At 33.9% G+C, this 16,330-nt stretch overlaps 1 protein-coding gene and 1 non-coding gene across 2 annotated transcripts in view; both read right to left on the bottom strand.

Annotated features, from left to right (window-relative positions):
* LOC125682330 (band 7 protein AGAP004871-like) overlaps nucleotides 1-16,330 on the bottom strand; it is a 60,966-nt gene that overhangs the window by 25,733 nt on the left and 18,903 nt on the right. The window contains exons 5-6 of the mRNA XM_048922818.2: nucleotides 5,086-5,188; nucleotides 507-584 (exon numbers count right to left, since the gene is read on the bottom strand). Coding sequence (XP_048778775.1) covers nucleotides 507-584; nucleotides 5,086-5,188 — 181 coding nt within the window. The remainder of the gene's footprint in view (nucleotides 1-506; nucleotides 585-5,085; nucleotides 5,189-16,330) is intronic.
* Nucleotides 236-308, bottom strand: Trnap-agg (transfer RNA proline (anticodon AGG)). The gene has a single exon. It is a non-coding gene; the product is annotated as a tRNA-Pro (tRNA).

Raw genomic sequence — 16,330 nt, 5'->3', positions numbered from 1 at the left:
GATTCGAACCCATGCAGGCCCCCTAAATTTCTAGTCAGGTGCCCTACCAACTGAGCTATCTGGCCACTGGCAATCAAACCCGACTGACTGCCACATTCCTTCCTCCTTAAATGCCTTCACACCTTGAAGATATCAACCCCAAGATCTTTATATCCTAGCAGGCACATTCAGCTGCCAGCTCCATGGACTGCTCTACAGCACCAAATGTAATAGAAATTAAGGGAGAAAATGCAACAGACCAGACCGGGATTTGAACCCGGGCCTCCTGATTCCCTAGTCAGGTACTCTACCAACTGAGGTACCTGGCCACCATTGATCAAATCGGGCTGACCGCCACATTAGTATCATTTTTGAGCCTAACAGACAATAGTAAATTATAAATGCACATACAAAGCTGATACCAATGGGAACTTCACTTAGGAGCCAGACTCAGGGGGAATTAGTACATGTACTACACATACTTAAATGGACTAAGGGAAAATAGTAATTACAAATTATAAACTCACCTCCAATGACCATTTCCTTTCTTCTCTGTCTAGGATCTGGGTTATAGTTACTTGCCCCATTCACAGGAACTGTTGATCCTATATAATATGTGGAACACTTTGATAATTAATGGTACTAATAAGACAGCACAACAATAGCTCAGGAGACCATTTGCTAATTATAAACAAATTGAACTTAAAAGTATAGGGCCTATGGGAAAGTAAATGCTCTGATTTGGGGAATATGACAATAATGAATATTACATTTCTAATGCAATTAGAAGTCATCTGGAACTTTGCCATATATTTTCCAACCACATAAAATGTTCTCAAAAGCACTGTACCTTAATATGTATGTTTTCTTTATTTTAGAAATTATAATAGTGACCATCCCTGACTCCACATTATGCTCACAGTTGCTTTAAGTGGTCTTGTAACCATGCAGGTTGAAAAAGTGATTCATCACTGTAACAATGTACATGTAATTGAATACATGTATTAGAGTGAGAGTGTAAAACTAACTGGAAAGTTGTGTAACATAGTCAGGCTAGTCATGTAATATACACAGCAGTCATGTGACATACTTACCAGTCATGTGACATACTCACTAGTCATGTGACATACTCATTAGTCATGTGACACACTCAGTAGTCATGTAACATACTCACTAGTCATGTAACATACTCACTAATCATGTGACACATACTCATTAGTTGTGTAACATACTCACTAGTCATGTAAGATACTCACTAGTCATGTGACATAGTCATTAGTCATGTGACATACTCATTAGTCATGTGACATACTCACTAGTCATGTGACATACTCACTAGTCATGTGACATACTCACTAGTCATGTGACATACTCACTAGTCATGTGACATACTCACTAGTCATGTGACATACTCATTAGTCATGAGACACACTCAGTAGTCATGTAAGATACTCACTAATGATGTGACATAGTCATTAGTCATGTGACATACTCATTAGTCATGTGACATACCCATTAGTCATGTAACATACTCACTAGTTATGTGACATACTAAGTAGTCATGTAAGATACTAACTAGTCATGTGACATACTCACTAGTCATGTGACATACTCACTAGTTATGTGACATACTCACTAGTCATGTGACATACTCACTAGTTATGTAAGATACTCACTAGTCATGTAAGATACTCACTAGTCATATGACATACTCACTAGTCATATGACATACTCACTAGTCATGTGACATACTCATTAGTCATGTGACACACTCAGTAGTCATGTAAGATACTCACTAGTCATGTGACATAGTCATTAGTCATGTAACATACTCACTAGTCATGTGACATACTCATTAGTCATGTGACATACTCACTAGTTATGTGACATACTCACTAGTTATGTGACATACTCACTAGTCATGTGACATACTCACTAGTTATGTGACATACTAGTCATGTGACATACTCATTAGTCATGTAACATACTCATTAGTTATGTGACATACTCACTAGTTATGTGACATACTCACTAGTTATGTGACATACTCACTAGTCATGTGACATACTCACTAGTTATGTGACATACTAGTCATATGACATACTCACTAGTCATGTAACATACTCATTAGTCATGTGACATACTCACTAGTCATGTGACATACTCATTAGTCATGTAACATACTCATTAGTTATGTGACATACTAAGTAGTCATGTAAGATACTAACTAGTCATGTGACATACTCACTAGTTATGTGACATACTCACTAGTCATGTGACATACTCACTAGTTATGTAAGATACTCACTAGTCATGTAAGATACTCACTAGTCATATGACATACTCACTAGTCATATGACATACTCACTAGTCATGTGACATACTCATTAGTCATGTGACACACTCAGTAGTCATGTAAGATACTCACTAGTCATGTGACATAGTCATTAGTCATGTAGCATACTCACTAGTCATGTGACATACTCATTAGTCATGTGACATACTCACTAGTTATGTGACATACTCACTAGTTATGTGACATACTCACTAGTCATGTGACATACTCACTAGTTATGTAAGATACTCACTAGTCATATGACATACTCACTAGTCATATGACATACTCACTAGTCATGTGACATACTCATTAGTCATGTGACACACTCAGTAGTCATGTAAGATACTCACTAGTCATGTGACATAGTCATTAGTCATGTAACATACTCACTAGTCATGTGACATACTCATTAGTCATGTGACATACTCACTAGTTATGTGACATACTCACTAGTTATGTGACATACTCACTAGTCATGTGACATACTCACTAGTTATGTGACATACTAGTCATGTGACATAGTCATTAGTCATGTAACATACTCATTAGTTATGTGACATACTCACTAGTTATGTGACATACTCACTAGTTATGTGACATACTCACTAGTCATGTGACATACTCACTAGTCATGTAAGATACTCACTAGTCATGTGACATACTCACTAGTTATGTGACATACTCACTAGTTATGTGACATACTCACTAGTCATGTGACATACTCACTAGTCATGTAAGATACTCACTAGTCATGTGACATACTCATTAGTCATGTAACATACTCACTAGTCATGTAACATACTCACTAGACATGTGACATACTAGTCATATGACATAGTCATTAGTCATGTAACATACTCACTAGTCATGTGACATACTAGTCATGTGACATACTCACTAGTCATGTGACATACTCAATAGTCATGTAACATACTCACTAGTCATGTGACATACTAGTCATGTGACATACTCACTAGTCATGTGACATACTCACTAGTCATGTGACATACTCAATAGTCATGTAACATACTCACTAGTCATGTGACATACTAGTCATGTGACATACTCACTAGTCATGTGACATACTCAATAGTCATGTAACATACTCACTAGTTATGTGACATACTCACTAGTCATGTGACATACACACTAGTCATGTAACATACAGGCTATTCGTGCAACACATATCTTAGTCATGTAATGTACAGGGTAGTAATGTGACAGACAGGCAAGTTATGCCTCGATTCTAAATAACCCAAATCTAATTTATTGAAATTATGAAAATCAATAAGATATCCTTGGAATATTTAATGCTTTAGCAACATTATTTTGGTCCAACCCCCCCCCCCCCCCCCCCCCCCCCTCATTTTGTTTTTTAAAAATCCAGTTTAGATCACTCATTTTACCTGCAATTTTGTCTTATCCATTAACTACTAATTATGACTGAACTTATCCATTAACTACTAATTATGACTGAACTTATCCATTAACTACTAATTATGACTGAACTTAGAATCCACACTGACTCTGGTTACTTAATTGTCAACTTGTGTAATCTCCAAAGACATCAGAATTCCATCTGAAAAATGTTGTGGAGGCTCACTTATTTTAGCAATCACAAGAGTGAAGGGGCATTGCTGCTTATGGTTGGAACCAATTGTGTGTATCATAGAATTTTCCTCTTCACCCCTATCTAAAATCATACACTTACTGGGTGTCATAGAATTCCTCTTGACCCCTATCTAAAATCATATACTTCACATTTGAAATATATATATATGTTTTAGATGTCTTCTAACTTCAAAGTAATTACATCCTCTAAGAGAAAACAAGCATTACACTCATTAAGCTCTTCAAATTTTACCATTAGAACAATTGTGTAAAACATTAACCTTTATCCCTCTGAAGAAAAAAAATCCTTCCAAAATGTCTACACGATTGGAGAACTATTTCCCCTAAAAATTTCCTACAATAAATCTTGCAGTTTAAAGAATATATATAGATATAGTTTATGTATACATGTATCTAAAGTATAATTGAAGAAACACATTAGATGTACTATATATATCAGGTGCAGCATGTTCATTAGGAAATGGCTATCATTTACAATTTGTAAGGATATCAAAGACAAAAACATTGAAAATGTAAATATTTGATATGACCATTTCATGATTTTAATTTTTTATAATCTAAACATAATACAAGTGAATCAGATATTCTTTAACATTTTCTGTAATTTTGCATTTTAAAAGCAGATGAAACTCGGGTCACATCAACTCAGGGCTCATAAAATTTATCACTGGTTTATTTCAGTCTCCAAAATGTACTTAATCACTGGTTTTACTGCAGTATCAAAGGCTTAGTACTGGTAAACTCTGAAATCTGTTCATAACAAATATCTGCATGAACCTAACAATCAAACAAAGCTATAACTACAACATATGGCCTCCTTGACTTACATTACCATGCAAACCTAAACGTGACATAGACTTAAAATATGTGAGACCATGCATACATAAAGACAGCTATAGTGAAAACCTGCACCGTCTGATGATAATTAGGATATAAGGAGAAATTAATGCTATAACTGTTTGCATAACTTTTTTATCCTTATTCTCAGGAGATATCAACTTTTAGATAGTATATTATGCATTGTAATGTGTAAAAGAAAATTGAAAGCCTGATGGAGGCGAGATTGGAGCGTTATTATGTATCTCGATGACTTTCACTGGTTGTTTGAAAACATGATGGTCATTGGTGCTAATTACCGTATTTGCTGAGGTCTATTGTTTTTTCTGGATGGTATTCCATGGTATCCAGTTTTGTGAGGTTGCCTGGAGATACCTTATTGTGCACTGACAACTGATTAGTCTACAAATAAAACCATAATCAACTCAGAAAGAGATACTATCTTAAAAATATCTTGCCCTCACTAAAAATGAATTCATAATTGACATTCGGTCCTTTTGGATTGATTATTTGGGTGGATTTAATTACTTGCTAATCTAGAAACAAAAACTTTATGAAATATGCTGACATAAATGTTGAACTAATGGTGACCTGTTCAATAATACTAGCACAAACATATAGATTACAAATGCAGAATAATCAATACAAAGGACTATCTTAAATGATCCGATGAAACATGATGTCAAAATTTGATCAAGTTTGAGCCTTCCTGAGATACTAATATAATATTAAACATGCTAACCATTTCATGTCTCTGAATACAAATCAATAGGAGTTAAACTTTCTGGACACAAGCCCCACATCTTTAATATTCCAGTCATGCTTTTCCTCAAAAATAGCGATAAAAACCCAATTACCTCATTGTCCATTCCACTCTAATTTCTTATATTGGCGAATTAAGAAACTATATAATTTAAAAACTCTCTACTAGCTTATATGGATTTGGTATACAAGAAGCATATCATATATATAGGCACACTGTAAAGAACTAGGCTTGCTAATAGTCTAATTTGGCCATACAAAACCATGAGAATAACTGTTTATTATTGTAACAAAACAGCTGGAAAAATATAAGCTGGACTTCAGATCGACCTCCAGCGAGCTGTGCAGAGCTCTACCATTAACTGCATGACATACCTAGTCCCATTCAGACTTCCCTTCCCACTTTCTTAGGGTTTTCCACCCTGATAAACCTCAACAATTTTTTATGACCACCTGAGGCTTATTTGTTGGGTGCTAAATTATAACAAGAATCCGGAAAGGTGTAGGAGGAACTTATCTGGTCAATGTACCATATCCTCATTACAATGCAGACAGTAAAACTTCTGCAGACTGACCAACAGCAACACTGATTAAAATGCATGCTCATTTATAGAGTGACCAGTTTGCTGATTAGTAAACTCTGATTAAATACATATATCTGCTGTCACAATGAATCAGGTGCCTATATGGACTTCATTCTTTCTATCATTAAGAATTTTATTCTAAGTTGAATTATATATATATTGTTGTAATTAATGATATATGACTAATGCAAGATAGACATTGTAAAGTGTTCACCTTGGTGTGGGTTGATATTGAGGGGTGTGTGTGATTAATATACTAGTATATGATCATCTTATTGCAAGGACACTTTAAATATTCACAACAGATATAATTTCTTTGTATATATATATATGGATTGAAACAATCAATAATAGGAAGATATGGAGACATAAAGGAATATAGAAACTGGAAAATCATAATGAACTGGGAATAAAGGTTTAGAGAAAAGTTGGGGAAAATATTCTAGGGAGAAATTGACAGGAGTGAGAGACAAGAATCAAATCTGGGATGGGAAAGGAATTAGATTACAAAATGTAGTCATTGAAAAGGAAGTTGGAGAAATATGTCGGGCCTCATTTGATGGTCTTTGTATTGGAACATGTCATCAATTAATTAAATCTTTTAATGCAGACGTGTTTAAGTGGTAAATGAACAGCTGTTAATTCAATATGGATTAAATTAACAGAAATGCGTTACTTCAGTAAATAAAACATCAATCCAGCAAAAATAAATAAGTAAATGTATTACAGTATCAGAGTACCTGTATAATTACAAGTTACATTTCAACATTAAATGGTAACTAGGCAATATGTGCTATAGAAAAACATACTGCACTCTGACTCGACTTTCACTCAAAATAGCAGATGAAGGAAATGCTCTTCTGAAACAAAATGATCAATATTACTATGCACTTTGTTAATGAATAGAGAAGATTTTTAAAAAACCTTTAATGCAATTTAAATATGTGATCCATATAGTTGATTGCAAAAATGTAAAGTTTGCTGCAAATTTGCCGCAAGTTTGCGGCAAACAAATCAGTGTGCCAGAGCTGTTTGCCAGAAGTGTGCAGCTAATGCCGCTAGCGGCATACAGTGTGCCACTAGCAGCACACAGTGTGCCACTAGTGGCACAGTGTGCCAGAAGTGCACCACAACTTTTCCTAAATGAAACAGTGTGCCAGAAGTGCACCACAACTTTTCCTAAATGAAACAGTGTGCCAGAAGTGCACCACAACTTTTTCTTTGGTATTCAGAATCAAAACTGTGTGCCAGAAGTGCACCACAACTTTTTCTTTGGTATTCAGAATCGTGTGCCAGAAGTCCACAACTTTTTTCTTAAAATTTTAGAACTGAAACAGCAAGGGCACCAAAGTTCGCGACTTTTCTTGAATATTTAGAATAAAAGAGCCATTTCAATATATCCATCACAACATTTTCTATAATAGAACATATATGCAACATTTCTTGCGTACCCCTTCCATCTTCTTGTCTTAATGGGAATTAGCGGTCATTTTGTCACCAAATATTGAATTCAATGAAAGTTGCCCTATAATAGTTATTATATATTAAAGTAATAATTACACTTGTATTTAATTATTTCAAACACCTTTTAACCTCTTGAAAATGAATATGTGATTTTGGTGATTGAATATTATTGTCTTGCAAGACAGTATAATTATTCTCTAGTTACCTTTGCATGCTGTCAGCAAAATGTAAATGCTGTTTTTGTTTTTATTTGAGAAATGATTTGATTTGGGTGCAGTGAATACATCTTCCGTATAATATATTTCTTTACATTAGAAGCGGTTATCTAACGTAGTTTTATTAGGGTTAATTCTCTTGTTTTTGTACATAATAAAAAATAAATGTTCTTATTAGTCATCAATATGTATTTCAATATCATCGAGAAATTTTAAGAAGAAAAAAAGAAAATGGTTGTCATCACTTTCACAGCTAATATGCCCCTTTAAAATAAGATGTAAATGCACAGGTATCTGAATTTTAATCTAATTAGAAAGAAAAAAAGTGAAGAAAAAATATCTATATCTAAATAAATGGAGAGAGAGAGAGAGAGAGAGAGAGAGAGAGAGAGAGAGAGAGAGAGAGAGATTTCTTTTCTTTTCTTTATTTACATGTATATCTGAACATTGATTACAATTCAGATACTGGGTTTGTGAGTTGAAATTAATCAAATGAGAGTGGTAAAAATTCACCTTTATATCGTATAATTTATCCAGGTACGTTATTCTGGTTTGTGGAATGCTAATTGATACTAAGTTAGAATAATCTAAGCTGTATACCAAAGTAGGTCTTCATGGGGCTTTACGGCTCTATGCATCGCAAATAGAGATCGGGTTCAATGCGTCGGGCGTGGGATTCACTCAATATTATATGCTGAGCGCGAAAGTTGATATCAACAGACGCCGTGATGGTATACTGGTAAACATCTTGAACATGAATCGAGAACAGGAGTTGATGCAGATATTCTGAGGAGAATCTTCCAATCATTGAGTAAGTGATTTACTGTGTATCTTATAGTTATAAACTCTCTAATATATTGTTCAAAACGAAACTGACCATCGCTCATTGTATGTTGTTGCGTCAAATCTTAAGTCAGTGTTTACGTTTATAAATTTACATTCTTCATTCAATTCTTTGAAATTATGTGGAATTTATTTTTTTTTTTTAAATTTCCTTTGTATGAGAATAGATTTCCTTTGTATGAGAATAGATTAGACTCCTTCTAGTTGCATTATCGTAGCCATTTTTTTCTTATACATTTGGACAGGACCATATAGGCACTTAAAAAAAATGGAGAGAGAGGGGGAAAGGCCGAAAAACAAACAAATAATTAGACCTATTTCCGTAATAATTATGCTATTTTTTGTTTACTTTCTACTCGGGTTATATTTGCAAAACTGAATAGTTTATTCAGTAAATGGTGTTTTTTAATGAATGGTTGATTATTTTTTTTATTCAAATGCTTATGATTTGAACCCAGATGTCCAGTTAGAAAAGTTAAACTGCATTATGATCAGGGATGTGACCTCCAGAATCTCAATTTTGTCACTCCATCAATGCACATACGTTATTAAAATGGATTGAAGATCTTGTCTTGGCAATAAAGTTAATTTGTACGTAAAGTCTGGTCAGCATGATATTAACAGTTGTACATCAAATATTGCATTTATTAGCCCAATGGGCTATAACGCAACATTGATTATTTCTCGGCTTTGAAAATCGGTGGCCTCAGGTGTCGGTAATTACATGTACACACTCCTGAATGATTCCTCCTATGTTAGACGCCTTGCAAACTTGTATATAGGACGGCCAATGGTATCTCGTAATTATTTACAATTTTATATCTTTTTCAGAATATATTTCATGATAGTCGTGAAGATACAGAAGTTGGGATGGTGTGTTGATAGGCTGTCTTCAACTTGCCATATCTGAGAGTTCCAACATGCAGGCCTGGATTAATGTGTATAAATCACTAATGAAGTTACTTAGTGTTATTTAGTTTTTAAAAAAGAATGACATTTCAATTTATAAACACTTGCCAAGTGAATCTGATGAGACTGCTACATGTATTTGTGAGTAAAGGCACTCTGTCTTAACCGAAAAACTATTTACAGTTTATCACAACAAATGGATGGGACAGTAGAGTTGTTGCGGATAATATGTGATTGTGATGACCAAGTACTGAACAAGTGGAAGATTAGAAGAAGGTCCAGAATTCAATCATGTTTTTGATTCTAAGGCGCAAACAGCATGGAGATAGTCCTATTATTCTCCCATTCATCTATGATGGAGAAACTTGTGTAAATGTTTAGTGTTCTCCCTAATAATTAAGTGCCCACAAGTCTGTATTAATTTATCAGAATATAAAGTCCTTCACAGTACTGACTTTAAAATTCATGTAGATTGTCTCCAGATTTTTCTGAGGAAAAGTGCATAGTTTACATGTGTGAATTTTAAATATATTTCATTCTTGTCTGCAAATGTTGCTGAAACCTGTTATTGATGCACAATGCACATAGTCATGTTATGCAAATGATAGACCTCCTTTTTAATTACATGTCCTTAAGATCATGTGAACTCCTTTGTCTTAATTGTATATACAATTCTAGCATTTATAGCATCATTTGTATAGCACTTGCTAGTTTAATAAGGATTTTATTTTTTAAAAACTTTCATTTGACATGATTGATCTAAAACGGCCAAAATTCACGAATCTATTTAAATCACAACCTGACCTTAGGCCAGAAAAGTGCCACAGTGGGTTGATATTTTTCTCTTGGATCTTGAAAGAAATTCTTTATGCAGCAGTTTCCAAATAAAATGTACTCTCATGGCCAGGGTGTGACTTCACCGAGAACTTTTTAACATTGCACAATGCAATATTTGTGGATTAGAAGCTGTTGCAGTTTCTTTAAGTTTTCTCTCACATCTTGTTATAATTATATTTTATATTTTTGGTCGGGTTGCACAATGTGCAAACAGTTTATAAAATGCTGAATGACTGGTGGGCAAGCGACAATAGCGTCTCTGTAATAGTACCTACTTTGTGTAATCAACTCCTTTCACACCTCTCACTTGATGTTCCTCAAACTTTGTACAGTTGTTAGGGATACATTGAAGATGTGCGTGTACCTTTTTGAAAGTGATCAGACATTTTTTGAAAAATTTACATGTAGTTAAACTTCGTCATTTTTTAAGCATTTCTTTAATCGACAGTATCTATTTTGTGTAATCAACTCCTCGTATACCTCTAATTTGACATTCCTCAAACTGTGTACAGTTGTTATGAATACATTGAAGATGTGCATGTGTTTTTGAAAGTGATCAGACATTTTTAAAAAAAAAAATGTACATGTAGTTGAACTTAAGTCATTTTAAAGCATTTCTTGAATAGATGGTAACTATTTTGTGTAATCAAATCCTCATGCACCTCTAAATTGACATTCCTTAAACTTTGTACAGTTGTTATGAACACATTGAAGATGTGCATGCGTCTTTTTGAAAATGATTAGACTTTTTTTTTTTTTTTTAATTACGTGTAGTTGAACTTGTTATTTTTTATGCATTTCTTGAATAGATGGTACCTATTTTGTGTGATCAACTCGTGCACATCTTTGTACAGTAGTTATGGACACATTGAAGATGTGCATGTGTCTTTTTGAAAGTGATCAGACTTTTTTCAAAAAAATTACATTTAGTTGAACTTTGTCATTTTTTTAAAGCATTTCCTGAATAGTTGGTACCTATTTTTTGTAATCAACTCCTCTTACAGCATTTATTTGACATTCTTCAGACCTTGAACAGCTGTTATGGAAGCATTGTAAATGTGCATGTGTCTTTTCGGAAGTGATCAGGCATTCTTTGAAAAATTTACATGTGCATGGTGAAGTTGAACTTAGTCATTTTTTAAGCATGGTACTTTATGTAACCAACTCAGCTTTTACTTAACATTTTCCAAACCCTGTACATTATAGATGTTATAAAAACATTGAAGATATACATGTAACATTTTAAAAATGCTTCTCTTTTTTTTCTTTCTTTTTTTGTTGAAAAATTCTACCTTTAATTTGTCATTTTCCCAGTATGTTTCTACTGTTGTTCTTATGATAGATAACATATTTTACAAGAACCTGGTCATTTCTGTTTTTGAATCTCTCTTTTTTTTAATTAGTATTTTTGAATATGTTAATTACTTGATATGTCATTGTTCTTGAAATTATATTAATTGAATTATTATTGTGTTTTTGTTTTGTAATATGACAGTTTATATAGGATCCCTTAATTTCGAGCAGACAGTGCCAGAAGTGTGCCGCAAGTTTGCCGCAAACTGTGTGCCAGAAGTGTGCAGCAAGAGTGTGCCGCAAGTTTGCCGCAAACTGTGTGCCAGAGGAAAAATTTGCATACGAAAAGTATACTTGCGGCAAATATGCTGCACACTGTGTGCCAGAAGTGTTCAGCAAGTGTGTGCCGCAAGTTTGCTGCAAACTGTGTGCCAGAGGAAAAATTTGCATACGAAAAGTATACTTGCGGCAAATATGCCGCACACTGTGCCAGAAGTGTGCAGCAAGTGTGTGCCGCAACTGTGCCACAAACTGTGTGCCAGAGGGAAAATTTGCATACGAAAAGTATACTTGCGGCAAATGTGCCGCAACTAGTTGCGGCAAACTTGCCGCAAATGCGCTGCAAATTTGCAGCAACTGTGTGCCAGAGGGCTTATATTTTGGTAAGGGTGATTGATTGTATATTGTTTAACGTCCCTCTCGAGAATCTTCCACTCATATGGAGACGTCACCATTGCCGGTGAAGGACTGCAAAATTTAGGCCTATGCTCGGTGCTTATGGCCATTGAGCAGGGAGTGATCTTAATCGTGCCACACCTGCTGTGACACAAGACCATGGTTTTTGCGGTCTCATCCAAAGCGTTGATCGCCCCATTTAATCGCCTCTTACGACAAGCAAGGGGTACTGAGGACCTATTCTAACCCAGATCACAAGGGGTACTGAGGACCTATTCTAACCCAGATCCCCACAGGTTGATCCAAATAGCCCTGCCTTGGATTCCCAAGGGCCATGTTCTGTAAAATCATGCATCTGATTTTTTTTTATCAGATGTCTTGAAGACCCAAATAAACAAAAACTCAAATAATTTAAGATATTTTTAATAATTTGAAGATACCGATTCATTTTATGTGCGCAACAATTCAATTAAAGATCTCTTTCAGTTATTAATGGTATTTTCAAATCTAAATTGCAAAATTAATTGAGTTGTTAATAGTATTGATTATTCTGTTAATTTGATGCGCGTTATGATTGAATTGTTGCTTTCTTCAAATTCAATTGAAGAGAACAATAATTCAATGAATGCGCATATCAATTCAATAATGCCTCTATGGTTGAATTTTTTATTCTCTTCAAATTCAATTGAAGAGAACCATAATTCAATGAATGCGCATATCAATTCAATAATGCCTCTATGGTTGAATTTTTTATTCTCTTCAATTGAATTATTGCGCTCATCAATTCAATTAATGCACCAACAATTCAATTGATACGCATAATAGTTTAATCATTGTCCTCTTTAATTGAATTAATTATATCATCAATGCGATTAATTCTTTGAAAGAGAGCAAATATTCAAGAGAGATATTAATTCCTTATACAAAATTTTTGTAAATGATCTTCAAATGAGTAAAAAGATCATCAAATTATCTATACCGAGCTTAAAATAAAATTCTGCAAGCAATAATTCCACCTCATTGATACGCGCTTCAATTCAATTGATGAGAGCAATAGTTAATTCAATGCGCGCATCAACTGAATATTGCGCGCAATAATTAAATTGACGTGCGCATTAAATAATTAAATTGATGGGCGCAAAAAATCAATTATTGAACGCGTGAACTCAAAGATGAGAGCAATAAATGATTTGATGCGCGCACCGATTGAGTTATTGCGCGCAATAATTGATTTAATTAATGATGTATTCAATTTATACTGATTTGGTGCTCTATATATGTATACGAGTAAAAATTCTGTAGACTGCTTCTTTAAAAGGTTTTAATCCTATCCCAGGGGCCCCAATAAGGCAAGGACCCCAAAATTAACAATATTTGGCCCCCCCCCCCCCCCGCCCAAAAATATCTTTAAAGGGGCATGGGCACGATTTGAACTGAAATGTTATTCCATTTTTAATGTTTACTATGCTTAACTAAAGTATTTGTAATGGTCAACCAAACTTTTAATGTCAGTTGTTGAGTTACAAGTGAGATATAGCACTCGCAATTCTTTGTTGTGTAAACAAGGCACGCGCCATGTTTTTGTTTACATATGAAAACAAAATGAGATCCGACAAGCACTAGAAACTGTTTAATTGTGTTCAAAATGAACTTGTAATTTGAAAAATCTTTGCTAGTATAGAACATAGAACATATTTATTTTTCCAATCAAGGGGCATCATGAAAATACTGTATATACATATATAAGTAAGGAAAGAAGTGACTACATAGGACATAGTTACATGTAAATACAGTGTCGTATATTGTTCAAAATAAATTATCCAGTTATATTTAGAATAGAAGGCTCTTCAGAACATAATATGTATATGAAATTTTGTTCCTTATTAAGTGTAGTAAAATTCGGTTTTTTCTATAGCATCACACATCAACAAACTTTTCCCATGTACATTTAATTTAAAAAAAAAAAAATGATTCCATCACTTAATGAACCGGGGTTGCATTTATATTTAACCTATACTATGTAACCAAAAACATGGCACGAGCCCTATTGACATACATGTTACAAAGAATTATGTGTTCTGTATTTCTCTTGCAACTCGACAAGTGACATTCAAATTTTTGCTGACCATTAGAAATATCCTAGTTAAGCATTGTAAACTAAACAGTAAAAATAAGATTTTAAAAAAATGTTCAGCTCAAATCGTGTCCATGCCCCTTTAATACATAGCAAAATATATGAAAATTGGTCATGCAATTTTTGAGATGTAAATTTGTTAGAACATTAATTTACCCGGGTGATCATGTAATATCATGTTTCGCTGTGTATAAATGTATATGTAATACCATGTTTTGTTGTGTTTAAATGTATATGCAATATCATGTTTCGTTGTGTATAAATGTATATGTAATATCATGTTTTGTTGTGTATAAATGTATATGTAATATCATGTTTCGTTGTGTATAAATGTATGTAATATCATGTTTTGTTGTGTATAAATGTATATGTAATATCATGTTTTGTTGTGTATAAATGTATATGTAATATCATGTTTTGTTGTGTATAAATGTATGTAATATCATGTTTCGTTGTGTATAAATGTATGTAATATCATGTTTCGTTGTGTATAAATGTATATGTAATATCATGTTTCGTTGTGTATAAATGTATATGTAGTACCATGTTTTGTTGTGTTTAAATGTATATGTAATATCATGTTTCGTTGTGTATAAATGTATGTAATATCATGTTTCGTTGTGTATAAATGTATATGTAATATCATGTTTCGTTGTGTATAAATGTATATGCAAACAAAATCATCCAAGCACTTTCAAAATGTCATTGAATATCGACCTTCCACCCTTTTTCAAAATTAAAACAGATTTAGAAACAAACGAAATAGAGAGCAGAATTAAGCTGAAATAGAAATTATGTGTCTTTGAATGTATGGTTTTTCTCTTTGTGTAATTCTTCCCGTGTGACCATCCATTTCAGGTAAACCTTTTTCATAAACATTTTCTTATTTTTCCATAAATAAAACCACAGTTCAACAATTCAACCCTTTCCATTCAGAAAATGATAGGTGTTAATATTAGCAACAGTAATTTCCTTTTCGTACGGGGATAAGGCACTTAGCAAACCTGCATTACACCTAATAATTTCTAATACTGTAATTCTAATAAGTTATTGGAGCGATGCAAATCTGCATTACACCTACTAATTTCTAGTCATTCTAATGAGTTATCGGAGCAATGAAAATCTGCATTACACCTACTAATTTCTAGTCATTCTAATGAGTTATCGGAGCGATGAAAATCTGCATTACACCTACTAATTTCTAGTCATTCTAATAAGTTATCGGAGCGATGCAAATCTGCATTACACCTACTAATTTCTAGTCATTCTAATGAGTTATCGGAGCAATGAAAATCTGCATTACACCTACTAATTTCTAGTCATTCTAATGAGTTATCGGAGCGATGAAAATCTGCATTACACCTACTAATTTCTAGTCATTCTAATAAGTTATCGGAGCGATGCAAATCTGCATTACACCTACTAATTTCTAGTCATTCTAATGAGTTATCGGAGCGATGCATACTGAGGGCTATCATCTCAGAACGCGAGAAGTCGCTGCAAATGCTTACAGTCTCATAAATCTTACCTCTTATTTGGAATAACTACCATATGCATATAAAAAACCACATAACTTCCTCTGGATGTGAAAAGACCAAATTTTCCCCAGCAAGAAATCAATAATTCAAGTACCTACAGATCGCTAGTGATCCCGATTATTCCTCAGTACTCCCAGATACAAATCCTAACACACACGTGTTCTTAATACATTGCAGGTTTTGTTCTCACTAACCCATCTTTTACGGTTGTTTTGAAAGTCAGCTTCCTGGAACGAATTCTGTACTTTTGCCATTCGGCATTAAATATTCCACGCTTTGATTGTAAATAT

This window comes from Ostrea edulis, chromosome 2 (genome assembly GCF_947568905.1).
Source record: "Ostrea edulis chromosome 2, xbOstEdul1.1, whole genome shotgun sequence".
In the NCBI taxonomy this organism is placed as follows: domain Eukaryota; kingdom Metazoa; phylum Mollusca; class Bivalvia; order Ostreida; family Ostreidae; genus Ostrea; species Ostrea edulis.
Note: the sequence above shows the minus strand (reverse complement) of the source record. Positions and strands in the feature narration are given on the sequence as shown.